At 48.2% G+C, this 27,161-nt stretch overlaps 1 protein-coding gene across 1 annotated transcript in view; it reads left to right on the forward strand.

Annotated features, from left to right (window-relative positions):
• LOC140406575 (laminin subunit alpha-4-like) overlaps window positions 1–27,161 on the forward strand; it is a gene marked incomplete at its 3' end in the record, with an annotated part of 100,665 nt that overhangs the window by 40,648 nt on the left and 32,856 nt on the right. The window contains exons 10-12 of the mRNA XM_072494575.1: window positions 90–231; window positions 11,778–11,874; window positions 26,552–26,668. Of these exons, the coding sequence (XP_072350676.1) occupies window positions 90–231; window positions 11,778–11,874; window positions 26,552–26,668 (356 nt within the window). The remainder of the gene's footprint in view (window positions 1–89; window positions 232–11,777; window positions 11,875–26,551; window positions 26,669–27,161) is intronic.

Genomic DNA, 27,161 nt, shown 5'->3' on the forward strand with positions numbered 1-27,161 from the left:
CCTGTCTGCAAAGATCCCACCCATAAGAGTCAGCTCTTATGTGTTATCATGTACAAAATGAGTTTAAAATGATTTTGTTCTTTTTACAGTATTTTGACGATGATTGATGCAAATGGTATTGTCCAGAGGGCTATAAATGCTTCAAATGTCTATGATAATATTGTCCAATATGTGGCAGAAGCTGAAAATAATGCAACTACTCTGCTCAATGCTGCACAGAGAGCTGAAGATGTAAGTGTTTTATATTTATTTTGCAGAATATACTGTAAACAAAATACACATTTCAGTTACACCATTGGCATTTAACTATGTTTAATGGGCACAATTATATTCAAGTGCATTTATTTTTCATTCAAATGAGAATGAATTGTGCATATTGATAGCAAAGAACACTAAGAAATAGAAGCCAGGTAACACAGATGTTGCATGTAGTGTAAAACATGACATGTAGTCTAAGTGCAACCATTTTTATGTCAATTAAATATTTCTATTTCCCATGCTCGCAGTGCATGTAATCACTGGATGAATTTTGCAAAATGTGCTGATTTGTTGGCATAATTGCTGAACTTATTGCAAACATGGAAACTGTTTTTATTATTACGGATACAGATTTACTATCAGTTCTATTCAGCAATACATTTTTCTTGCAGTATTCTCTTTATTTTAGCACCAAGATGAAATTTGGTAGATTTTGTCTCGGTGTTAAATAGAAGGAAAATCAGGCTGCAAAAATCTACAGCAGCTGAGTCACATCTCAATTTCACTGTGATGTCTAAGCTTGGACTACCCCAAAAAGGTGCTTGACAGAGGAGTTGTGTCCATTAGAATTGACATATTGCTTCAGAATTCAATGAGTATTACTGCATAGTGATACAATGGTGATACGTGCATTGAAACCACTCAATAATCTAGATACTATTATTGGTTTGTTCTCAAGGTTAAAAAATGAAGACTGTGGGCTTTCGAAGGACCCAAAGAATACAACTTAACAGCCAATTATATTGACCTGAATAGGTTCACTATGCACTTTAATACCATGATGTGGAGATGCCGGCGTTGGACTGGGGTGAGCACAGTAAGAAGTCTTACAACACCAGGTTAAAGTCCAACAGGTTTGTTTCAAACACTAGCTTTCGGAGCACTGCTCCTTCCTCAGGTGAATGAAGAGGTATGTTCCAGAAACATATATATAGACAAATTCAAAGATGCAAGACAATGCTTAGAATTCGAGCATTCGCAGATGATTAAATCTTTACAGATCCAGAGATGGGGTAACCCCAGGTTAAAGAGGTGTGAATTGTCTCAAGCCAGGACAGTTGGTAGGATTTCGCAAGCCCAGGGCAGATGGTGGGGGATGAATGTAATGCGACATGAATCCCAGGTCCCGGTGGAGGCCTCATGTGTGTGGAACTTGGCTATAAGTTTCTGCTTGGCGATTCTGCGTTGTCGCACATCCTGAAGGCCGCCTTGGAGAACGCTTCCCTGCAAATCAGAGGTTGAATGCCCTTGACTGCTGAAGTTTTCCCCGACTGGAAGGGAACATTCCTGCCTGGTGATTGTCGCGCGATGTCCGTTCATTCGTTGTCGCAGCGTCTGCATGGTCTCGACAATGTACCATGCTTCGGGACATCCTTTCCTGCAGCGTATCAGGTAAACAACGTTGGCCGAGTCGGACAAGTATGTACCGCGTACCTGGTCGCGTTACATTCACCCCCCACCATCTGGTCTGGGCTTGCAAAATCCTACCAACTATCCTGGCTTGAGACAATTCACACCTCTTTAACCTGGGGTTACCCCTATCTCTGGATATGTAAACACTTAATTAACTGCAAATGCTCGCATTCTAAGCATTGTCTTGCATCTTTGAATTTTTCTATATATATGTTTCTTGAACATACCTCTTCATTCACCTGAGGAAGGAGCAGTGCTCCGAAAGTTAGTGTTTGAAACAAACCTGTTGGACTTTAACCTGGTGTTGTAAGACTTCTTACTGTGCTCACTTTAATACCACACATGGGTTTTCCAGTAGGGAGCCACATTTATTATTACAGAGGAACATTTATCATCAACAGTGCTATCAAGCCAGGCTCCAGACCTCATCACAGCCTTGGTTCAAGCGTGGACAATAGAGCTGAATGCCAGAGATGAGGTGAGAGTGATTGCCCTTGACATCAAGATAGTGCTTGACTGTGAATGGCATCAAGGAGCCCTAGCTAAACTGAAATCAATGGGAATCAGGGGGAAAACTCTCTACTGGTTGGGATCATACCCGGCTCAAATGAAGAAGGTCGTAGTGATTGGAGGTCAATCATTTCAGCTCCAGGACACACTGCAGGAGTTCCTCAGAGTAGTGTCCTAGGCTCAACCATCTTCAGCTGCTTCATCAATGACCTCCGTTCCATCATAAGGCCAGAAGTGGAGAGGTTTGCAGATGACTGCACAATGTTCAGCACCATTCGTGACTCCTCAGATCATGAAGCTATCCATGTCCAAATGCAACAAGAACTAGACAATATCCAACACCGCTAATTTGGATTCGACACATAAACCTACAGAATACACAGTTGATTATTAACATATAAAGTACACTCATCCACAACTAATCTCTACACTGTTATAAATAAACTATGATCTGTTCTTACTCATACTATCTTTACTTCTGTCTGTCTCCAGCTAACTCCTGCACTACTCTCTCCCCCAAGGCTTAGCATCAATGCCTTATATACTTGAATTGTAGCTCCCTCTCATGGCTATTCTAGGCATTTCATTAACCCTTGCAGTTCTTACATTCATGATAATGCCATAAACTGGACCAGTCATAATACTGTGGCTATTAAGGCAGGTCAAAACTAGGAATTCTACAGCGAGTAACTCACCTCCTGACCTCCCCCCCCCCACCCACACACACACACACACACACACACACCAAAGCTTGTCCACCGTCTACAAAGCAAAAGTCAGGAAGGTAATGGCATACTCTCCACTTGCCTGGATGAGTGCAGCTCCAACAACAGGGAAGAAGTGCAACACTATCCAGGACAAAGCAGCCCGCTTGATTGCTTCCCCTTCCACAAACATTCAAATCCTCCACCACCGATGAACAGTGCCAGCCGTGTGAACCATCTACAAGTTGCAATAACTCACCAAGATTCCTTCGACAGCACCTTCCAAACCCATGACCACTACCATCTAGAAGGACAAGAGCAGCAGATAGCTGGGAACCCCACCAACTGGAGGTTCTCCTCCAAGTCACTCACCACCATGACTTGAAAATATATCGCCGTTCCTTCATAGTTGCCGGGGCAACATCCTGAGACTCCCTCCCTAACAGCACAGTGGTGTACCTATGCCTCAGGGAGTGCGGTTCAAGAAGGCAACTCACCACCACCTTCTGAAGGGCAATTAGGGATAGGCAATAAATGCTGACCTAACCAGCCACGGCCACAGCCCGGAAATGATTTTTTTTTAAAGTGCTGCTGTCAGACATATGGACATCTGAATAGCAAAGCGAGCTAAGGTCAGCTGTTACTGCAGCAATTTTGCTCAGGTGTGCAGCCATGGAGACACGGTCAGAGGACAGCTGAAGAAAGATTGGCTCTGTGAGGGAGTGAAAGGGCAATCACTCCCTCACAACCATCATCCACTTCTAATTTCACAGAAGCACTGTGTCATATCCCACACGGGATGTACGGGGTGGGAATGATTATCTTCCCCATGGTTCTCACGGAGTATGAGCTCCCCCACTGAGGAGCGGGGAACTCCATTCAGCTATGTATAAAAGGTCAGCCAGCAAGTCACCGACCGAAAAGCGACCCGGTAGGGATCTACCGATGGTTCTATATAACATAACTATAAACAATACCTTTGGATTTCGGCGGCAGCGGTGCGCAGGGGCCTTCTGGGAGGTGAGTAGTGTATTTAAAAACCTTACCTTTACAGGAGCAGCCCTTTGGATTTCGGCGGCAGCGGTGCGCAGGGGCCTTCTGGGAGGTGAGTAGTGTATTTAAAAACCTTACCTTTACAGGAGCAGCCCTTTGGATTTCGGCGGCAGCGGTGCGCAGGGGCCTTCTGGGAGGTGAGTAGTGTGTTTAAAAACCTTACCTTTACAGGAGCAGCCCTTTGGATTTCGGCGGCAGCGGTGCGCAGGGGCCTTCTGGGAGGTGAGTAGTGTATTTAAAAACCTTACCTTTACAGGAGCAGCCCTTTGGATTTCGGCGGCAGCGGTGCGCAGGGGCCTTCTGGGAGGTGAGTAGTGTGTTTAAAAACCTTACCTTTACAGGAGCAGCCCTTTGGATTTCGGCGGGAACCGGAAGTTCGACCTCTGGCAAGTTTCCCCCCCCCGCCCCCCCCAACCAATAAATTCTGGTGGAGAGGAAACCCGAGACACTACACGTGTAGTGTCTCCCACCCGCCCTCCTCCTCTAACCTAATAATAAGACCCATTGGTGTAAGGTAAGTGCCATATTATATTATTATATTATTAGCATTGTGCAGGTCAAGGATTGGAGGTGGAGGAGCAGTCTCTGTCAGCGAGAGAACCTGAGAACATCTCAGAAGGTAAGCAAGTGATTTTTACTTTTATACCTTTTTTTCAAATTGTGTGTGTCGGGGGGAAACTGAAGTGACATCACAGAAAAGCTGTGACCTGAGTGGCTGGTTGGGATTCTAACCTAAATTTTTTTGAGTATTTGGGAACTAATTAAACATCATAACTTAATTATAATTTAGAGGATATCTAAGCCAGAGATCGGAGAATATTATAGTTAGCTATCGCATTTCTATTAGAAATCTAGTGCTAGGAAACAGATAGTTGACAGTAACTTTGTAATTAAAAAAAAAAAAGTATTTCAAAAAAAAAAAAGACAAATTTTAATTAAGTGACGCAATGTCAGTTAGAGGGGTGCTGTGCTCTGACTGTGAGATGTGGCAGGTCCGGGAGGCTTCCAGCGACCCGGATGGCTTCATCTGCAGAAAGTGCACCCAACTGCAGCTCCTCACAGACCGCATGGTTCGGTTGGAGCAGCAATTGGATGCACTTAGGAGCATGCAGGTGGCGGAAAGCGTCATAGATCGCAGTTATGTAAGTGTGGTCACACCCAAGGTGCAGGCAGAGAAATGGGTGACCACCAGAAAGGGCAGGCAGTCAGTGCAGGAATCCCCTGTGGTTGTCCCCCTCTCGAACAGATATACCCCTTTGGATACTGTCGGGGGGGATAGCCTATCAGGGGAAAACAGCAGCAGCCAGAGCAGTGGCACCACGACTGGCTCTGATGTTCAGAAGGGATGGTTAAAGCGCAGAAGAGTAATAGTTATAGGGGACTCTATAGTCAGGGGCACAGATAGGCGCTTCTGTGGACGTGAAAGAGACTCCAGGATGGTATGTTGCCTCCCTGGTGCCAGGGTCCAGGATGTCTCCGAACGGGTAGAGGGAATCCTGAAGGGGGAGGGCAAACAGGCAGAGGTCGTTGTACATATTGGTACTAACGACATAGGCAGGAAGGGGCATGAGGTCCTGCAGCAGGAGTTCAGGGAGCTAGGCAGAAAGTTAAAAGACAGGACCTCGAGGGTTGTAATCTCGGGATTACTCCCTGTGCCATGTGCCAGTGAGGCTAGAAATAGGAAGATAGAGCAGACAAACACGTGGCTAAACAGCTGGTGTAGGAGGGAGGGTTTCTGTTATCTGGACCACTGGGAGCTCTTCCGGGGCAGGTGTGACCTGTATAAGATGGACGGGTTGCATCTAAACCGGAGAGGCATAAATATCCTGGCCGCGAGATTTGCTAGTGTCACACGGGAGGGTTTAAACTAGTATGGCAGGGGGGTGGGCACGGGAGCAATAGGTCAGAAGGTGAGAGCATTGAGGGAGAACTAGGGAATAGGGACAGTGTGGCTCTGAGGCAGAGCAGACGGGGAGAAGTTGCTGAACACAGCGGGTCTGGTGGCCTGAAGTGCATATGTTTTAATGCAAGGAGCATTACGGGTAAGGCAGATGAACTTAGAGCTTGGATTACTACTTGGAACTATGATGTTGTTGCCATTACAGAGACCTGGTTGAGGGAAGGGCAGGATTGGCAGCTAAACGTTCCAGGATTTAGATGTTTCAGGCGGGATAGAGGGGGATGTAAAAGGGGAGGCGGAGTTGCGCTACTTGTTCAGGAGAGTATCACAGCTATACAGCGAGAGGACACCTCAGAGGGCAGTGAGGCTATATGGGTAGAGATCAGGAATAAGAAGGGTGCAGTCACAATGTTGGGGGTATACTACAGGCCTCCCAACAGCCAGCGGGAGATAGAGGAGCAGATAGGTAGACAGATTTTGGAAAAGAGTAAAAACAACAGGGTTGTGGTGATGGGAGACTTCAACTTCCCCAATATTGACTGGGACTCACTTAGTGCCAGGGGCTTAGACAGGGCAGAGTTTGTAAGGAGCATCCAGGAGGGCTTCTTAAAACAATATGTAAACAGTCCAACTAGGGAAGGGGCGGTACTGGACCTGGTATTGGGGAATGAGCCCGGCCAGGTGGTAGATGTTTCAGTAGGGGAGCATTTCGGTAACAGTGACCACAATTCAGTAAGTTTTAAAGTACTGGTGGACAAGGATAAGAGTGGTCCGAGGATGAATGTGCTAAATTGGGGGAAGGCGAATTATAACAATATTAGGCGGGAACTGAAGAACATAGATTGGGGGCGGATGTTTGAGGGCAAATCAACATCTGACATGTGGGAGGCTTTCAAGTGTCAGTTGAAAGGAATACAGGACAGGCATGTTCCTGTGAGGAAGAAAGATAAATACGGCAATTTTCGGGAACCTTGGATGACGAGTGATATTGTAGGCCTCGTCAAAAAGAAAAAGGAGGCATTTGTCAGGGCTAAAAGGCTGGGAACAGACGAAGCCTGTGTGGCATATAAGGAAAGTAGGAAGGAACTTAAGCAAGGAGTCAGGAGGGCTAGAAGGGGTCATGAAAAGTCATTGGCAAATAGGGTTAAGGAAAATCCCAAGGCTTTTTACACTTACATAAAAAGCAAGAGGGTAGCCAGGGAAAGGGTTGGCCCACTGAAGGATAGGCAAGGGAATCTATGTGTGGAGCCAGAGGAAATGGGCGAGGTACTAAATGAATACTTTGCATCAGTATTCACCAAAGAGAAGGAATTGGTAGATGTTGAGTCTGGAGAAGGGGGTGTAGATAGCCTGGGTCACATTGTGATCCAAAAAGACGAGGTGTTGGGTGTCTTAAAAAATATTAAGGTAGATAAGTCCCCAGGGCCGGATGGGATCTACCCCAGAATACTGAAGGAGGCTGGAGAGGAAATTGCTGAGGCCTTGACAGAAATCTTTGGATCCTCGCTATCTTCAGGGGATGTCCCGGAGGACTGGAGAATAGCCAATGTTGTTCCTCTGTTTAAGAAGGGTGGCAGGGATAATCCCGGGAACTACAGGCCGGTGAGCCTTACTTCAGTGGTAGGGAAATTACTGGAGAGAATTCTTCGAGACAGGATCTACTCCCATTTGGAAGCAAATGGACGTATTAGTGAGAGGCAGCACGGTTTTGTGAAGGGGAGGTCGTGTCTCACTAACTTGATAGAGTTTTTCGAGGAGGTCACTAAGATGATTGATGCAGGTAGGGCAGTAGATGTTGTCTATATGGACTTCAGTAAGGCCTTTGACAAGGTCCCTCATGGTAGACTAGTACAAAAGGTGAAGTCACACGGGATCAGGGGTGAACTGGCAAGGTGGATACAGAACTGGCTAGGCCATAGAAGGCAGAGGGTAGCAATGGAGGGATGCTTTTCTAATTGGTGGGCTGTGACCAGTGGTGTTCCACAGGGATCAGTGCTGGGACCTTTGCTCTTTGTAGTATATATAAATGATTTGGAGGAAAATGTAACTGGTCTGATTAGTAAGTTTGCAGACGACACAAAGGTTGGTGGAATTGCGGATAGCGATGAGGACTGTCTGAGGATACAGCAGGATTTAGATTGTCTGGAGACTTGGGCGGAGAGATGGCAGATGGAGTTTAACCTGGACAAATGTGAGGTAATGCATTTTGGAAGGGCTAATGCAGGTAGGGAATATACAGTGAATGGTAGAACCCTCAAGAGTATTGAAAGTCAAAGAGACCTAGGAGTACAGGTCCACAGATCACTGAAAGGGGCTACACAGGTGGAGAAGGTAGTCAAGAAGGCATACGGCATGCTTGCCTTCATTGGCCGGGGCATTGAGTATAAGAATTGGCAAGTCATGTTGCAGCTGTACAGAACCTTAGTTAGGCCACACTTGGAGTATAGTGTTCAATTCTGGTCGCCACACTACCAGAAGGATGTGGAGGCTTTAGAGAGGGTGCAGAAGAGATTTACCAGAATGTTGCCTGGTATGGAGGGCATTAGCTATGAGGAGCGGTTGAATAAACTCGGTTTGTTCTCACTGGAACGAAGGAGGTTGAGGGGCGACCTGATAGAGGTATACAAAATTATGAGGGGCATAGACAGAGTGGATAGTCAGAGGCTTTTCCCCAGGGTAGAGGGGTCAATTACTAGGGGGCATAGGTTTAAGGTGAGAGGGGCAAAGTTTAGAGTAGATGTACGAGGCAAGTTTTTTACGCAGAGGGTAGTGGGTGCCTGGAACTCACTACCGGAGGAGGTAGTGGAGGCAGGGACGATAGGGACATTTAAGGGGCATCTTGACAAATATATGAATAGGATGGGAATAGAAGGATACGGACCCAGGAAGTGTAGAAGATTGTAGTTTAGTCGGGCAGTATGGTCGGCACGGGCTTGGAGGGCCGAAGGGCCTGTTCCTGTGCTGTACATTTCTTTGTTCTTTGTTCTAATACCTGATTCCTTTTTGTCATTTGTTTATGTTAACATGCGGGCTAATGTCTGGGGTTTGGCGGGAGCATGGAATCGTTGTTATTGATATGGGGATTGACATTACATTTGTTCCTGATTATTGTTTATTGTTGGCTGTAAATTTGGGAGAAAATGTGAAAAAGGAGAATAAAAAATATATTTTTAAAAAACTATAAATAATACCAAGCTTTAGGTCAGTTGGTTGGACAGCTGGTTTTTAATGCAGCGTGACGCCAAGAGCATGGTTCAATTCCTGCACCAGCTGAGGTTATTCATGAAGGCCCACTTTCTCAACCTTGCCCTCGTCTGAGGTGTGGTGATCCTCAGGTTAAATCACCACCAGTCAGCTCTCCCCCTCAAAACCTATGGTCACTGGGACTATGGCGACCTTACTTTACATTTACTTTACATTGTCCCCGTGTTTGCGTGGGTTTCGCCCCCACAACCCAAAGATGTGCAGGGTAGGTGGGTTGGTCCCACTAAATTGCCCCTTAATTGGAAAAAATGAATCGGGTGCTCTAAATTTATTTAAAAAAGGAAATGGAAAGTTGCTGAAACAGCTGCTATCACTGAGAAAACCAACAATTCACAATACACTTCATCAAGCACAAACACAGTTACTCTTTGTAAAGGATCTGGATAGCAGGTTGAGGATGTAGCACATGGTCAGCTACACTGCATGGGTAAGAAGTAGAAAGTGGTGGCCAGGCATCAGCCAGCCACATGTCCAGCCTGGTCTTCTGAAACAGTTAGGTATTCAAACCTTGTCAGACCTGTGGTATTATCATAATTATCAGCATTACAAGGGTTAATGTAGTGCCGAAAGTAGCCACTAGAGGGAGCTGCAGATACAGCTATAAAAGGCAGTGATGCTAGACCTTAGGGGAGGAGTGTATGAGGAGATAGCGAGTGAAGGTCATAAGAGCAGATAGTGTGAGTAAGGTTAGATTTTGGATTCTACCAGCAATGAGATTAGCAGTAGATGAGTGTAGTTAGATGTTATTGATCAATTCTGTATTCTTAAGGACTAAGTGTTGAATCCCAGTTTTAGTTGTGTAAATAAAATCATAGCTTTGTTGAAGTAAAAGCTATACCGTGGTCATTGTGAACACCATGCCAACCATCCTGAAATAAGCAACACAAAGAACACCACAAGACCTACTTTCCAACATACATTGGTATTTGACCACAGATACCAGGAATCACTTACACCAATTCATAATGCAAAGTAAGATCTGTTGAGGTGTCTGGAGCTGATTAATGAAAATTGCACTAGCTGTCATAGATGAACAACTAACTGGCTGCATCACCTCCTATAGCACTTGCAACAGAACATTCAGTGGCACAATGTGTGTTTAGGCACGGAAGAAACACTCTATAGAAGACTAGAGGCCAAATTTTCAACATTGTTTTCTTGGATCAACTTCAACAATGTTTGTGCAGAACGAATATGAGCACACATTGTCCCTATTTCAGCTAAAAAGAAAAGTGACAGCCATTTGCCGACTCATTCCTCAGGGCAATGTCTTGATCAATTGGTGTCAAATTGCCTGGTTTAAAATTCAAACAATGCTTGGCAGCTAACTGTCAATCAGCATCAACTGTTGCATTCGCCAGGGCAATGCCTCTACCAATCAGGGTCCACTTGCTAACCAATCAGTACTATCTTCTCATAGAGTTGAAATAGTTGTTTTCCCTTTATATTGGTATTCTTGTGAAATGTCCTGATGAGTGCAAGATGAAAATATTTGACATGTCTCGTTTTCAAAGTATTTTATGAACATTATTATAATGTCACGAAGACTGCTTTATGTCAAATAATGATCTTTAATCAACTTGCTGAAACCTGAATTGAACTTCTAAAAACAGACTTTTAAAAAACACAGCGACTAAGGTGATTTGAGATGACAGCCAAAGATGGTTATCAATGCTATATATTCCACATTTACAGTGGAGGCAGTAAAACCAACAAACACAATTCAGGAGAATCTGAAGGCCTCCCATCTCCTAACAAGGCATAATGGCAATCACCTGAAGATTGGAGATGGCTATTTAGACTAATTGTTTGGAAAATGGGACCCTAGCTAAGAAAGCTTTCTAGACATTAGCTCATCAAGCTACACTTTCAATATACACACACTGACATTATTTGGATTGTCCGGCAGTTGGAGAAGGAAGGTCACATGACAAGCCAAACCTTTGTCTATTTTAAGCACATATTTTCTCAACAGAACTGAGGTCAAGCAGTTTAGAGGTACCCCCCCCCCCCAACAACCCCTCCTCCCACACCAAACCTCCCCTCCCACACCAACCCCCCAAAACGCCCCCCCCCCCAATGTAAGAAATGGCATCATCATCCTTGGCTCCGTGGTGGCACTTGCTCCTTTGAGTCAGAAGGTTATAAATTCGGACTTAATTCCAGAGATTTAAGCACATAATCTAACCTGAAACTACAGTACAGTACTAAAGGAGAGCTACACTGTTGGATGTGCCATCTTTTGAATGTGACTTTAACTCTAGGCCTGTCTGCCTTTAGTCTCTACAAGGCTGCTGCTCCTGCCCAGTTCGGACTTTGTCGCAGTTGATTCTTTCAACGCCATATCGTGATGTTCCAACAGTAACATTACTAGAGTTTCCTCAGATGCCCTGAAGTACACCCTCCTGGAATTTTGCCAAAAGCCTTCCACTGATGAACGATAAATTCCAACGCAAGCAAATGAGTCCATGTTACAGAGGTGTCAGAGAGTATGCAGAAGTCCGAATCTGTCAGAAAAATACTGCAAAAAGGAAAATCCAAACTAATGCTTTGGTTCCGATTAAGAGAGCAGTAATTCACGATGTGAACTCTGTAAGACAGTTGAGACTGATCGAAACATCTCTTGTCCAAAAAAGGAATGCTACTGAGTGTGTTGAACATGTGATTGTTTACAGGCTGTGGAAGGAATTCAAACACAGAGCACTTGGCTCAGAAACAGCAGTGAGATACTTCTGAACAAAGTGAAGGAGTTAGCTGTAGCTATGGAGGACAGTAAGTATATTCAGTGTACTCAGACTGCTTTCAGACCAAGGAATGGTTATGCTCTCCTTGCAGCAGTTTTCTCTCTCATGGCCAGCACCACTCTAACACCTTCCCTACCCCTCCCAGTTTCCCTCACCACCAACCTCCCAGCACTAACTTTATGCCTGAGACCATTCCTGAGCTCAACGGCTGCATTCAGTTCCTGGCCTAATTCCTACAAACACAAACAACTTAATTCCCATCAGTTTCAGGCAAGACAGTTTATCGTTGTTAAATGGAACCCAGAAGTCGTCTGAGATGTTCTGGATTTATTTGTCCCACCTTTTTGTTTCAAGGGAATATATTTTGATATTGTCTGCAATATCGTGGAATGTTCAGCCACTGTCTTTTCTGCCAACATTTGATCCAACTCATTCGACTCAGATGTATTTCCATCCTATCGAAGTTGGTTTTCCCTCAGTTAATTATCCCTGCTCTGGATTGCTCCTTGTCCTTTTCCATGGCCACCCTAAACCATATGATACAATGGTAACCTAAATGCTCTGTCTTTGTGATTTGATCCAGTTGGGCCAACTCATTCCCCAGAATCATGCCCAGCAGTTCATGCCCTCTCATTGGACGGGAAACATACGGCTGCAGAAAATTATCTTGAACACTCTAGGAACGCTCACCCTTTTTGTTCTTTTGCACTATCCCTATCCCAGTCTATATTTAGGCAATTGAAGTTCCCCTTTATAAATACTCAATAATTCCAGCAACTCTCTGTAATTTCTTTGCAAATTTGTTTCTTACATCTCTCCCACTAGTTGGTGGTCTATATATTATACCGACCATAATTATTGCACCTTTTTCATTCCTTACCTCTAGCCAGAGATTCCATCCTTGACTCCTCTGAACCTCCTCTCTCTCCAGTAGTGTAATGCCATCTTTAATCAATCCACTGCACCCCCCGCACCCCTTGTCTCCTTTTCCTGTCTCTCATAGGCACCTTTTGCATGGGAATATTTAACACCCAGTCCTGCCATTCTATGCTCCAGGTTTTGTTATAGGAATAATATCATAATTCCATTTGTCAAATGTACCTGCAGTTCACCAATCTTATTAATCGCATTCCGTCCACATTAACACTGATTTCGGCTTTTTTACTTTCCTTCTTACGCTTCTTCCATCTGATGACTTACATTTCCCTACTCGAATTCTATCAAACCCTCAAGTATTGATACTACACTCTGATATATCCTCCTTAATAGTTAATATTTCTCAATTATTCTCCTCTTCTTTCTGAATTTCCCCTCAGATTACCATCCCCCTGCCAATCCAGTTTCAACCCTCCCCAACTGGAATCGCAAAGCTCCCCGGGAGAACACGGTTCCAAATCCTGTCAGGGTGTAACCTGCCCTCTTTTACAGGTCCCACCTGCCCCAGATCTGGGCCAGTGCCTCAGAAATCGAAAGTGCTCCCTCCTGCTCTATTTCTCCAGACACGCCTAACGGGCGTGTGGCGCCTGGCCCGAATCCAATCTTCCTATTCTTATGCTCACTAGCACGTGCAGCGGGAGATTACTGTTCTTGGGGTCCTGCATTTTAACTCCCATCCTAACTCCCTAAACTCTGCTTTCAGGACCGCATTCCTTTTCCTACCTAAGTCATTGGTTCCATTGGACCACAACTTCTGGCTGTCCACCCTCCCCTAGAAGAAAGCCGTGCAGCCGATCTGTGACATCCTACATTCTACGTGTCTATTTCAGTTGGACAAAAAGCATGCAAATTAGAACTTACAACAAACTTAATTTATTGTTCATTATCAATTGGTCAAAATAGTTTGTTCTGTAATATTGGGTTTGAATATGTTAGGATTTGGGAGTAATACTGAACAAATTGCTTGTTGCTGTCATCAACATTAATTCAGCTTTGGTTTGCCCATTCAACGCTCCGGAGAGTTGCCACAGTTCTGTATCATAATAAATTTATATCCACGTCTATTCACTTGACTGAGGTATGAATACTGCCTTCCCAAAGATTTCATATGAATCTATGCATCTAGCACGTCTTGTTCAACTTCAGTGAACTCAGAGAACTGAAAAGAGCTGAGCTGCAATTCAAATTTACAGGTCTCTCTGCACCTCAGTCAGGTACTGAAGAAGAATACATGGCTTGTATTAATTTGCACACTTCTCAATAATCATCCACCCAAAGTGAACCAACATTGTATGGTATTTGTAATGTCTGAATGATTTTTTCTATTAGTAAGTTGGTGATGCTGACAGAGGATTTCGACACGACCTAACGGGCGTGTGGCGCCTGGCCCAAATCCAAGCGAGCCGGTTCGATCGCGGGAGAAGCTGGAATCTAAATATACGTCAGGCGCTGATCAGTTTCCATCTACCTGGTCCGCTCCCATTTGCGAGATCCAGATCCAACCTAGGCGTGACAAGAAACCAATAATAATCAATTAAAGCCAATCTCCATGTCTTTAATAGGACGGATCCCCTATCTAAAAGCCTCCAGTGATCCAAATGGCCGTTTATGCTGGACACTGACTGGGCGGGGCCAGATAGAGCCGGCTTTTGGCTCCACAGAACTGAAGTGGAACTGCACTATCAGCACGGAGGAACTGGGGGTTCCCCCCCACCCCCTTGCACAATCATCAGGGGCACCCCACCCCCACCACCACTGCGGAAGTGTCACTGACGTCCCCTCCCCCACACTCTCCTCTCGCCCACCACATATAACTGTCAAACCCCTCCCCCATGAGTCTCCCACAAGAGCCCACCCCTGGCACTACCCTCTGGCACTGCCTCTTGGCACAGGTTGGCACTGAGCCAGCCTGGCAGTGTCAACCTGTGCCAGGAGACAGTGCCAGGGGCCAGTGCCCTGCCATGTCCCTCTTCCCCCAGGAACTATACATACCCTTGCACGTCCTGGGAAATCCGTTCGAAAGAATCTAATTTCTAAAAAGCTGTTGTTAACCTCACCAACGTGATGTCACATTGGCGAGGTTTTAATAGTCAGTGAGGGGGAATCATGTGGTGGGAGGGGGCGGAGGGGCTGGGTAACCATATTAAAATGTATTCAAATACAAATTACAATGAGATTCTCACCATTTGTGGGTGTAAACCTCATGACGTCACCAGTAAAGGGCCGGGAGAATTGGGAAACACGATCACTCCAGAGAAATTTGGGTTTCCGGATTCTCTCCGGAGTTGCGGCATGCTGACAGCGAATGTGGGCTGCAATTTGCCCCACAATAGTGCATGCCAGTATTATAAGTATTCCCTGAATTCTGGAAGGATCCCGGTGGATTTGAAACACGCTAATGTAATGCCCCTATTCAAAAAGGGAGCAAGGCAACAAGTAGAAAACTATGGACCAGTTAGCATGACCTCTGTGGTGAGGAAGTTGCTGAAATCAATCATTCAGGAGGAGATGACTGAACATTTGGAAAGACAAAGCTCAATCCACCATTGCCAGCATGGTTTTATGAGGGGGAAGTCATGCTTGACAAACTTGCTCGAGTTCTTTGAGGACGTAACCAACAAGGTGGATAATGGGGAATCTGTGGATGTGGTATATCTAGACTTCCAGAAGGCATTTGATGAGGTGCTGCATAAAAGACTGATGCAGAAGGTGACATCGCAGGGGATTAGGGTTAGACTGCTAGATTGGATTGAGGATTGGCTGACTGACAGAAAGCAGAGGGTTGGGATAAATGGGGCCTTCTCTGGCAGGCAAACTATAACTAACAGGGTGCCACAGTGGTCAGTCTTCGGACCTCAACTGTTTACAATTTGTATAAATGATCTGCAAGCAGGGACAGAGTTGATGCACGATCAATGACCACTAAAGTGAGGTTGTAGTCCAACTGAAGGCTTTAATAAGCTAGATGTTTCCCCCAGCGGCTCAGGTACAGAATGAAGGCTATTGGGGTGGCACGGGTTCTTATACCCCGCCTTGCAGGGCAGAGCTACCATACAGCTTGACCAATAGGAAACATACAATATCTACCAATGGTGTTCCAGCATTACCAGGTACCGTAATACCTCTACACAGACTACCACATTCACCCCCTGTTAAAAAAGAGTCCGGCGGGGGTGGTGGCCTGATACTACAACATGGTAACGTGGTAGAAATTATAGTTATGGAGATACTGTAATACCTCCGTACAGCGTTTTGTAACTATTTACAATTCTATTTACTACTTACAATTTATGATTCTTAATTAACGATACACTTTAAAATGACGCAATCAGTCGAGTGGGGGCCTTGGTCGTCCTTTGTGATCGTTGAAGCTTCGGTGGTGACTCCGGTGGAGGCTCAGGTGTCTGTGACTCCGGGGGCGTGACCTCGATCCCTGTGGCACCTTCGACATCCCGAGACGGGGCTGGTGGGGAAAACTGTTGACCTGGGAAGGGAGCGTCTGCGGGGTGCGTCGGTGGGTAGGGGGGCCTAGACGGGGCCGGCGGAAGGACCGATCCTCCTGTAAGGTGCCCTGGTGGAGGGGAGGGTGGGACTGGTGGTTGAGGTGTGCGTGGGGCTCCGGCGGGCGGCAGGTCTCGTAGGGAGACCGTATCTTGTCGGCCATCGGGGTACGCCACGTAAACGTACTGGGGGTTAGCATGGAGAGGATGGACCCTCTCGACCAACGGGTCCAACTTGTGCGCTCGCATGTGTTTTCGGAGCAGTATGGGTCCAGGAGCTGCCAGCCAGGTCGGGAGCGAGGTTCCAGAGGAGGACTTCCTAGGGAAGACAAGGAGACGTTTGTGAGGTGTTTGGTTGGTTGTGGTACAAAGCAGTGACCGGATAGAGTGGAGGGCAACCTCGAGGACTTCCTGCCAGCGGGCGACTGGGAGATTCCAGGACCGTAGGGCCAGTAGGACGGTCTTCCAGGCCGTTCCGTTCTCTCTCTCTAATTGTCCGTTGCCCCAGGGTTTGTAACTGGTCACCCTGCTCGAGGCGATGTCCTTGCTGAGCAGAAATTGACGCAGTTCCTCGCTCATAAAGGAAGACCCCCTATCACTATGTATGTAAGCGGGGAACCCGAACAGTGCAAAGATGCTATGGAGGGCCTTGATGACGGTGGTTGCGGTCATGTCGGGGCAGGGTATGGCGAATGGGAACCGGGAGTACTCGTCAATCATGTTCAGGAAGTATGTGTTGCAGTCGGTGGAGGGGAGGGGGCCTTTGAAGTCCATGCTGAGGCATTCAAAGGGATAGGAAGCCTTTATCAGGTGCGCTCTCTCTGGCCGGTAGAAGTGCGGTTTGCACTCCGCGCAGATTTGGCAGTCCCTGGTCACTGTCCTGACCTCCTCGATGGAATAGGGCAGGTTGCGGGTCTTGATAAAGTGGAAAAAGTGAGTGACCCACGGGTGGCAGAGGTCCTCGTGGAGGGCTCGGAGGCGGTCCACTTGTGCGTTGGCACAAGTGCCGTGGGACAGGGCATCAGGAGGCTCGTTTAACTTCCCGGGACGATACAAGATCTCGTAGTTGTAGGTGGAGAGTTCGAACCTCCACCGCAAGATCTTATCGTTTTTTATCTTGCCCCGCTGTGCATTATCGAACATGAAAGCAACCGACCGTTGGTCAGTGAGGAGAGTGAATCTCCTGCCGGCCAGATAATGCCTCCAATGTCGCACAGCTTCTACTGTGGCCTGGGCCTCCTTTTCGACTGAGGAGTGGTGGATTTCGGAAGCGTGGAGGGTACGGGAGAAGAAGGCCACGGGTCTGCCTGCTTGGTTGAGGGTGGCCGCTAGAGCTACGTCAGACGCGTCGCTCTCGACCTGGAAGGGGAGGGACTCGCCGATGGCATGCATCGTGGCCTTTGCAATGTCTGCTTTGATGCGGCTGAAGGCCTGGCCAGCCTCTATCGACAGGGGAAAAGCTGTGGATTGGATCAGGGGACGGGCCTTGTCCGCATAGTTGGGGACCCACTGGGCATTGTAAGAGAAAAACCCTAGTCAGCGTTTCAGGGCCTTGGAGCAGTGAGGGAGGGGGAACTCCATAAGGGGGCGCATGCGTTCAGGGTCGGGACCTATAACTCCATTTCGCACTACATAGCTGAGGATGGCTAGGTGGACGGTGCTAAACACGCATTTATCCTTGTTATACGTAAGGTTAAGGATCTTTGCGGTTTGGAGGAATTTTCAGAGGTTTGTGTCGTGGTCCTGCTTGTCGTGGCCGCAGATGGTGACATTATCGAGATACGGGAATGTTGCACGTAAACCGTACCGGTTAACCATTCGGTCCATCTCGTGCTGGAAGACCGAGACCCCGTTGGTGACACCGAAGGGAACCCTTAAGTAGTGATAGAGCCGCCCATCTGCCTCGAAGGCAGTGTATATGCGGTCACTAGTATGCATGGGGAGCTGGTGGTAGGCGGACTTAAGATCCACCGTGGCGAAGACCTTGTAATGCGCGATCCTGTTTACCAGGTCGCATATGCGGGGGAGAGGGTACGCGTCCAGCTGCGTAAACCTGTTGATGGTCTGACTGTAGTTGATGACCATCCTATGCTTCTCCCCGGTCTTTACCACCACTACTTGAGCTCTCCAGGGACTGTTGCTAGCTTCAATGACTCCTTCCCTCAGTAGCCTTTGGACCTCTGACCTAATAAAGATCCGATCCTGGGCACTGTACCGTCTGCTCCTGGTGGTGACGGGGTTGCAATCCGGGGTGAGGTTCGCAAACAGGGAAGGCGGATCGACCTTGAGGGTCGCAAGACCGCAGACAGTGAGGGGGGTTATAGGGCCGCCGAACTTGAAAGTTAGACTTTGGAGATTACACTGGAAGTCTAAACCTAGGAGTGTGGCCGCGCAGAGGTGGGAAAGGACGTCGAGCCAGTAATTTTTAAACTCCCTTACCTGGACTGTGAGGTTTGCTAAACAAAGCCCCGGGGTGAGATTCTCCGACCTCCCGCCGGGTCGGAGAATCGCCGGGGGCTGGCGTGAATCCCGCCCCCGCCGGTTGCCGAATTCTCCGGCACCGGAGATTCGGCGGGGGCGGGAATCGCGCCGCACCCGGATGGGCCGAAGTCCCGCTGCTGGAATGCCTGTCCCGCCGGCGTGGATTAAACCACCTCTCTTACCGGCGGGACAAGGTGGCGCAGGTGGGCTCCGGGGTCCTGGGGGGTGCCCCCACGGTGGCCTGGCCCGCGTTCGGGGCCCACCAATCCGCAGGCGGGCCTGTGTCGTGGGGGCACTCTTTTCCTTCCGCCTTCGCTATGGTCTCCACCATGGCGGAGGCGGAAGAGACCCCCCTCCACAGCGCATGCGCGGGGATGCCGTGAGCGGCCGCTAACGCTCCCGCGCATGCGCCGCCCGGCATTGTCATTTCCGCGCCAGCTGGCGGGGCACCAAAGGCCTTTCCCGCCAGCTGGCAGGGTGGAAATCAGTCCGGCGCGGGCCTAGGAGGAATCCGCACCTTTGGGGTGGCGCGATCCTGGACTGATTTGCGCCGTTTTTGGCGCCGGTCGGCGGACATCGCGTTGATAACGGAGAATTTCACCCCCTTTATCTCTACTGAGTGGAAACCGGAGGCCAGGGAGATTTATTGATTAACGGGGTAGACAAGGAGAGAACAGCGCCTTACCGTGTCGGGGTGTATTAAGCTCTCCGTGCTCCCAGAGTCAATTAAGCAGGATGTCTCATGCCTGTTGATTAGTACTGTTGTTGTAGCTGTTGAGAGTGTTCGAGGCCGGGACTGATCCAGGGTCACTGAGGCTAATCTCAGCAGTTGAGTGTTCTCTTCGGGCGGTGAGCGGTCAGCCGAGCTGGGGTCCTGGGAGTCCAACCAAGATGGCGGCTCCCATTGGTCGCACATGGCCAGGGGTGCACAAAATGGCGGCACCCATCCATTGAACATGGAGTCCGCGGGACAAGATGGCGGCGCCCGGGGGCCGCACGTGGCCCTGGGGTAGGAAGATGGCAGCGCCCGCTGGCCGCAAGGGGACCATGGAGAGGTTTGTGGTGGCGGTCCGCATTCGCCACCGGAGACCACGGCGACTGCACGGGCCTGGCATACCACCGCGAAGTGGCCCTTTTTACCGCATCCCTTGCAGGTGGATGCGCGGGCCGGGCAGCGCTGCCGGGGGTGCTTGGCCTGCCCGCAAAAGTAGCAGCGGGGCTCCCCAGGTTTGCCAGGCCGCCTTGCAGCACAAGCTTGTGGGGGGATGGGGGTTGTCTCGGGGTCGGCTGCGGAGGGATTCCATTCTGCCCAGGGGGCTTCCGCGCGGTTGGGAACGTAAGCGCGGGCGTTTCTGGAGGCCACATCCAGGGAGCCTGCAAGGGACCGTGCCTTCTTGAGGCCTAGGGTGTCTTTTTCCAGCAATCGCTGGCGGATTTGGGAGAACAGCATACCTGCCACGAAAGCATCCCGGATCAAGAGTTCTGTGTGTTCTCTCGCCGAAACTTGCGGGCAGCTGCAGTTTCTTCCCAACACCAGGAGCGCACGGTAAAATTCTTCCAGCGATTCCCCAGGAATTTGTCGCCTCGTTGCTCGCAGATGTCGGGCGTAGACCTGGTTTACCGGGCGAATATAATGTCTTTTTAGCAGCTCTATTGCTGCATCAAAGTCTTCCGCGTCCACGCTGAGGGTGTAAATTTCCAGGCTCACCCTCGAGTGCAGGACTTGCATTTTCTGTTCTCCCATGGGTGTGTTTGCGGCTGTTCCGAGATATCCTTTAAAACACGCCACCCAGTGCTTAAGATTGCCGCTGAGTTCGCCGCATGGGGGCAGAGTTGCAGACACCTTGGCTTGATTCGGAGCTCCATCCTTTTAAATCTAGCTTATTAAATTGATGCACGATCAATGACCACTAAAGCGAAGTTGTAGTCCAACTGAAGGCTTTAATAAGCTAGATGTTTCCCCCAGCAGCTCAGGTACAGAATGAAGGCTTCTGGGGTGGCACGGGCTCTTATACCCCGCCTTGCAGGGCGGAGCTACCATACAGCTTGACCAATAGGAAACACACAATATCTACCACTGGTGTTCCAGCATTACCAGGTACCGTAATACCTCTACACAGACTACCACAAGAGTGTAATATAGCAGCATTTGCAGACGATACTAAAATAGGTGGGAAAGCAGGCAGTGAAGAGGAGATGACGATTTTACAAGCAGATATAGATAAGCTAGGAGATTGGGCCAAAATGTGGCATGTGTAGTTTAATGTAAATAAGTGTGAGGTTATCCATTTTGGCCAAAAGACTAGAAAGGCAAATTATTATCTGAATGGAAAGCAGATTCAAAATGCCTCTGGGCAGAGGGATCTGGGTGTCTTTGTTCATGAATCGCAGAAAGTCTGTATCCAGGTACAGAATGTAATTAAAAAGGCAAATGGAATGTTAGCCTTTATTGCAAGAGAACTGGAGCATAAAAGTAGAGAAGTGTTGTTGCAATTGTATCGGGTGTTGGTGAGACCACATCTGGGGCGTCATTCTCCGACCCCCCGCTGGGTCGGAGAATGGCCGTTGGCCGCCGTGAATCCCACCCCCGCCGAAGTCTCCGGTACCGGAGATTGGGCGGGGGCGGGAATCGGGCCGCGCCGGTTGGCGGGACCCCCCGTTGGATTCTCCGGCCCGGATGGGCCGAAGTCCCGCCCAGAAATTGCCTGTCCCGCCGGCGTAAATCAAACCTGGTATTTACCGGCGGGGCCAGGCGGCGTGGGCGGGCTCCGGGGTCCTGGGGGGGGCGCGGGGCGATCTGACCCCGGGGGGTGCCCCCACGGTGGCCTGGCCCGCGATCGGGGCCTCCACCATGGCGGAGGCGGAAGAGACTCTCCCCACTGCGCATGCGCAGGAATCTGACAGCGGCCGCTGACGCTCCCGCGCATGCGCCGGGAAACTGACAGCGGCCGCTGACGCTCCCGCGCATGCGCCGCATTGCCGCGCCAGCTGGCAGGGCAACAAACGCCATTTCCGCCAGCTGGCGGGGCGGAAATCCCTCCGGCGTCGGCCTAGCCCCCCAACATTGAGGGGCTAGGCCGCCAAAGATGTGGAGCATTCCGCACCTTTGGGCCGGCGTGATGCCCATCTGATTGGCGCCGTCTTTGGCGCCAGTCGGCGGACATCGCGCCGTTGGGGGAGAATTTCGCCCCTGGTGTATTGTGTCCAGTTTTGGTCTCCTTACTTAAGGAAGGATGTGGTGGCATTGGAGGCAGTTCAGAAGAGGTTCACCAGATAGATTCCAGAGATGAAAGGGTTGACGTATGAGGAGAGATTAAACAGTTTGGGTTTATACTCGTTGGAGTTTAGAAGAATGAGGTGTTTAAAACTCTAAATGGGATTGATAAAGTAAACATAGACCAAATGTTCCCCCTTGTGGGGAAACCTAGAACGAGAGGTCAAAGATATAGGTTGAGAGACAGGGGGCGGGATTCTCCCAGCCCGGGGCCGGCACGTGATTCTCCGCAGAGCAGAGAATCGGCGGCATTGTCACCGCTGCGTTTGGCTCAGCGCCGGTCGCGGGCAGCTGTTCGCGGCTGGGCCACCGATTCTCCAGGCCGTATGGGCCGAGCGGCCACTTTAAAAAGGGAGAGTCCCGCCTGCCCCGTCCACACCTGGTCGCAGCCGGCGGGAACTTTGCGCGCAAGTAGGGGGGGCAACCGGTGGGGGGAAGGGAAGGGGGGCTCCAACCCCGGGGGGCCTGCGATGGGGCCTGACCCGCGCTCGTGGCCCATTGATCGGGGGGCCGGCTTCTCGCTCCCCGAGCCTATCTTCTTCCGTGCCGGCCTCTGAACTCCCGCGCCATGTTGCGTTGAGGGAGGCCACTGCGCATGCGTGGGTTGGCACCGGCGCCACTGCGCATGTGCGGATCCGCGGTGCACAGTTCGCGCCGGGTTGGGAGGCTGGAGCAGCGTGAACTGCTCCTGCGCCATGCTGGCTCCCTGTAGGGGCCAGAATCGGTACTCCCAGTGGCCCATTCATGCCGTCATGAAACGTGACGGCGTTTCCGACGGCATGGACACTCTGCCGCCGAATGGTGCCCGGTAGATTTAGAACTGAGATGAGGAGGAACTACTTCTCGCAGAAGGTGGTGAATTTGGGGAACTCACTGCTCCATAGTGTGGTTGGAAACTGAGTCATTAATGTTTTCAAGAAAGAGCGAGACATATTTTTGATTTAAAAACGGGTTAAAGTTGTATGGGGAACAGGTGGGGAGGTGGATTTGAGACCAGGAAGAAATCAGCCATGATCTGATGGAATGGCGGAGCAGGCTCAAAGGGCTTAATTGCCTACTTCTGCTCCTAATCCTATGTTCCCAAATATCTGAGAGAAACCTTTACTAAGTGTTTTATTGAGAGAATAAATCCCTGCTGGTGAAGCATCACGTGATGTGTAGTGACATCAGCAGAGTGTTTTGCATGGGCTTTCAGTTCTCATGGTCAACCTGTGGAACAGTGCTGAAGGCAGTGAAATGTGTAAATATAAATTTTAAGACATTGACTAAACATTTTTGGCAGATGGTAATGAAGTAGGGTAAGACGTATGTGATATTGGGGCTGCCTAATGGATGAACATTGATCATAGAACATAGAACATTACAGCGCAGTACAGGCCCTTCGGCCCCTGATGTTGCGTCAACATGTGAAACCAATCTAAAGCCCATCTACACTATTCCCTTATCGTCCATATGTCTATCCAATGACCATTTAAATGCCCTTAATGTTGGCGAGTCCACTACTGTTGCAGGCAGGGCATTCCACACCCTTACTACTCTCTGAGTAAAGAACCTACCTCTGACATCTGTCCTATATCTATCTCCCCTCAATTTAAAGCTATGTCCCCTCGTGCTAGACATCACCATCCGAGGAAAAAGGCTCTCACTGTCCACCCTATCTAATCCTCTGATCATCTTGTATGCCTCAATTAAGTCACCTCTTAACCTTCTTCTCTCTAACAAAAACAGCCTCAATTCCCTCAGCCTTCCCTCATAAGATCTTCCCTCCATACCAGGCAACATTCTGGTAAATCCCCTCTGCACCCTTTCCAATGCTTCCACATCCTTCCTATAATGCGGCGACCAGAATTGCACGCAATACACCAAATGCGGCCGCACCAGAGTTTTGTACAGCTGCAACATGACCTCATGGCTCCGAAACTCAATCCCTCTACCAATAAAAGCTAACACACCGTACGCCTTCTTAACAACCCTCTCAAGCTGGGTGGCAACTTTCAGGGATCTATGTACATGGACACCAAGATCTCTCTGCTCATCCACACTACCAAGAATCTTACCATTAGCCCAGTACTCTGTCTTCCTGTTATTCATTCCAAAATAAATCACCTCACACTTTTCTGCATTAAACTCCATTTGCCACCTCTCAGCCCAGCTCTGCAGCTTATCTATGTCCCTCTGTAATTTGTAACATCCTTCCGCACTGTCCACAACTCCACCAACTTTAGTGTCATCTGCAAATTTACTCACCCATCCTTCTACACCCTCGTCCAGGTCATTTATAAAAACGACAAACAGCAGTGGCCCCAAAACAGATCCTTGGGGTTTACCACTAGTAACTGGACTCCAGGCTGAACATTTCCGATCAACCACCACCCTTTGTCTTCTACCAGCTAGCCAATTTCTGATCCAAACTGCTAAATCACCCTGAATCCCATGCCTCCGTATTTTCTGCAAGAGCCTACCGTGGGGAACCTTATTAAATGCTTTACTGAAATCCATATACACCACATCAACTGCTTTACCCTCGTCCACCTGTTTGGTCACCTTCTCAAAGAACTCAATAAGGTTTGTCAGGCACGACCTACCCTTCACAAAACCGTGTTGACTATCTCTAATCAAATTATTCCTTTCCAGATGATTATACACCCTATCTCTTATAAACCTATCCAAGACTTTGCCCACAACAGAAGTAAGGCTCACTGGTCTATAGTTACCGGGATTGTCTCTACTCCCCTTCTTGAGCAAGGGGACAACATTTGCTATCCTCCAGTCTTCTGGCACTATTCCTGTAGACAATGATGACATAAAGATCAAAGCCAAAGGCTCAGCAATCTCCTCCCTAGCTTCCCAGAGAATCCTCGGGTAAATCCCATCTGGCCCAGGGGACCTATCTATTTTCACACTTTCCAGAATTGCAAACACCCCCTCCTTATTAACCTCAAGCCCTTCTAGTCTAGTAGCCTGTATCTCTGTATTCTCCTCAACAACATTGTCTTTTTCTTGTGTGGATACTGATGAAAAATATTCATTTAGCACCTCTCCTATCTCCTCGGACTCCACGCACAACTTCCCACTACTGTCCTTGACTGGCCCTACTCTTACGCTAGTCATTCTTTTATTTCTGACATATCTATGGCTCTTCTTAGCTCTCTCTTTAGGTCCTTCCTAGCTAACTTATAACTCTCGAGTGCCCTAACTGAACCTTCACGTCTCATCTTTACATAAGCCTCCTTCTTCCTCTTGACAAGTGATTCAACTTCTTTAGTAAACCACGGTTCCCTTGCTCGACCACTTCCTCCCTGCCTGACAGGTACATACTTATCAAGGACACGCAGTAGCTGTTCCTTGAACAAGCACCACATTTCAATTGTGCCCATCCCCTGCAGCTTCCCTCCCCATCCGATGCCTCCTAAGTCTTGCCTCATCGAATCGTAATTGCCTTTCCCCAGCTATAACTCTTGCCCTGCGGTATATAACTATCCCTTTCCATCGCTAAAGTAAACGTAATCGAATTGTGGTCACTATCACTAAAGTGCTCACCTACCTCCAAATCTAACACCTGTCCTGGTTCATTACCCAGTACCAAATCTAATGTGGCCTCGCCTCTCGTTCGCCTATCTACATACTGTGTCAGGAAACCCTTCTGCACACATTGGATAAAAACGGACCCTTCTAAAGTACTCGAACTGTCGTGTTTCCAGTCAATATTTGGAAAGTTAAAGTCCCCCATAACAACTACCCTGATACTTTTGCTCCTATCCAGAATCATCTTTGCAATCCTTTCCTCTACATTTCTGGAACTTTTCGGAGGCCTATAGAAAACTCCTAACAGGGTGACCTCTCCTTTCCTGTTTCTAACCTCAGCCCATACTACCTCAGTAGACGAGTCCTCATCAAACATCCTTTCTGCCACCGTAATACTATCCTTGACTAACAATGCCACACCTCCCCCTCTTTTACCACCTCCCCTGAGCTTACTGAAATATCTAAACACCGGCACCTGCAACAACCATTCCTGTCCCTGCTCTATCCATGTCTCCGGAATGGCCACAACATCAAAGTTCCAGGTACCAACCCGTGCCGCAAGTTCACCCAGCTTATTCCGGATGCTCCTGGCATTGAAGTAGACACACTTTAAACCACCTTCCTGTCTGCCGGACTCCTGCATAGACTTTATGTTACAAATAAAATTGGGATAGGGGTTCAGAGAACCTGGGGCTTATTTTAAGAATGTCTCATGAGTTAGGAGTTGGTGAGGAAGATTCTGGAATATTTTTCCCATAATTGTAATATTTCATATCTATTTAATTCCCTCTCCTCCAGGAGTTAACATCGATAGTGACTGGGAACGATCACAGTCTTTGGGTGATGGTGTATTGGGCCTGATGGTCTTTGCTAAGTTTTTTGTATATTCATACATTGCTTATGCATTTTTGTTTTAATCCCACCATGTTGATTTAAAGTTCTCACTTTAATTTGATGTCGCCTAAGCCTATTTTGTTCACTTCCTACAGATGATGGGACAGATTTTCATGAAACCAGAAGCCATGTGGACGCAGTTATCAGCAAGAAAAATAATACAATGAACAGATTACTGAATGCAGTAAACCAGTTAGCATTGATTGAACCAAGTACGTACTTTTCCAAATATATTTTTCCTTAAGGTACAACAATTTTTATTTATGTAGCAACTCTAACATTGTAAGCGAAGTAGGGGAGGGGGAGATTGACTGTAGCTGGTCGCCTATAGTGCAGCAAGGTCAGAAGACTCTGTGCTATAACTTCTAAATTTTCAAATTCAATGACCCTGCAAATCAAATGCACACATTTTCCAATCTTTAAAGTATAAATGTTGCCCCTCTGCCCACAGGATGAATGTGTGCCTTTGATATTCAGCAAATCAATGGTGGAAGTAAAGGGATGGTGTGTGGGAAGACTTAATGTACATCAGCCATCACTTTGGTGTATGCTTAGAGGGCTGTGAAAATGGGCAGAGGACCAGAATAACAGCTCCGCACCCGTTTTCTGGTGCTGCCTGCCACATCTGGCACAAACAAAAGGGGGAAATCGCGACCCGAACCTTTGAAATTTGCAATCAATGCCATTATTTTTTATTTGAGTGAA

This window comes from Scyliorhinus torazame, unplaced genomic scaffold (assembly GCF_047496885.1).
Source record: "Scyliorhinus torazame isolate Kashiwa2021f unplaced genomic scaffold, sScyTor2.1 scaffold_662, whole genome shotgun sequence".
In the NCBI taxonomy this organism is placed as follows: Eukaryota; Metazoa; Chordata; class Chondrichthyes; order Carcharhiniformes; family Scyliorhinidae; genus Scyliorhinus; species Scyliorhinus torazame.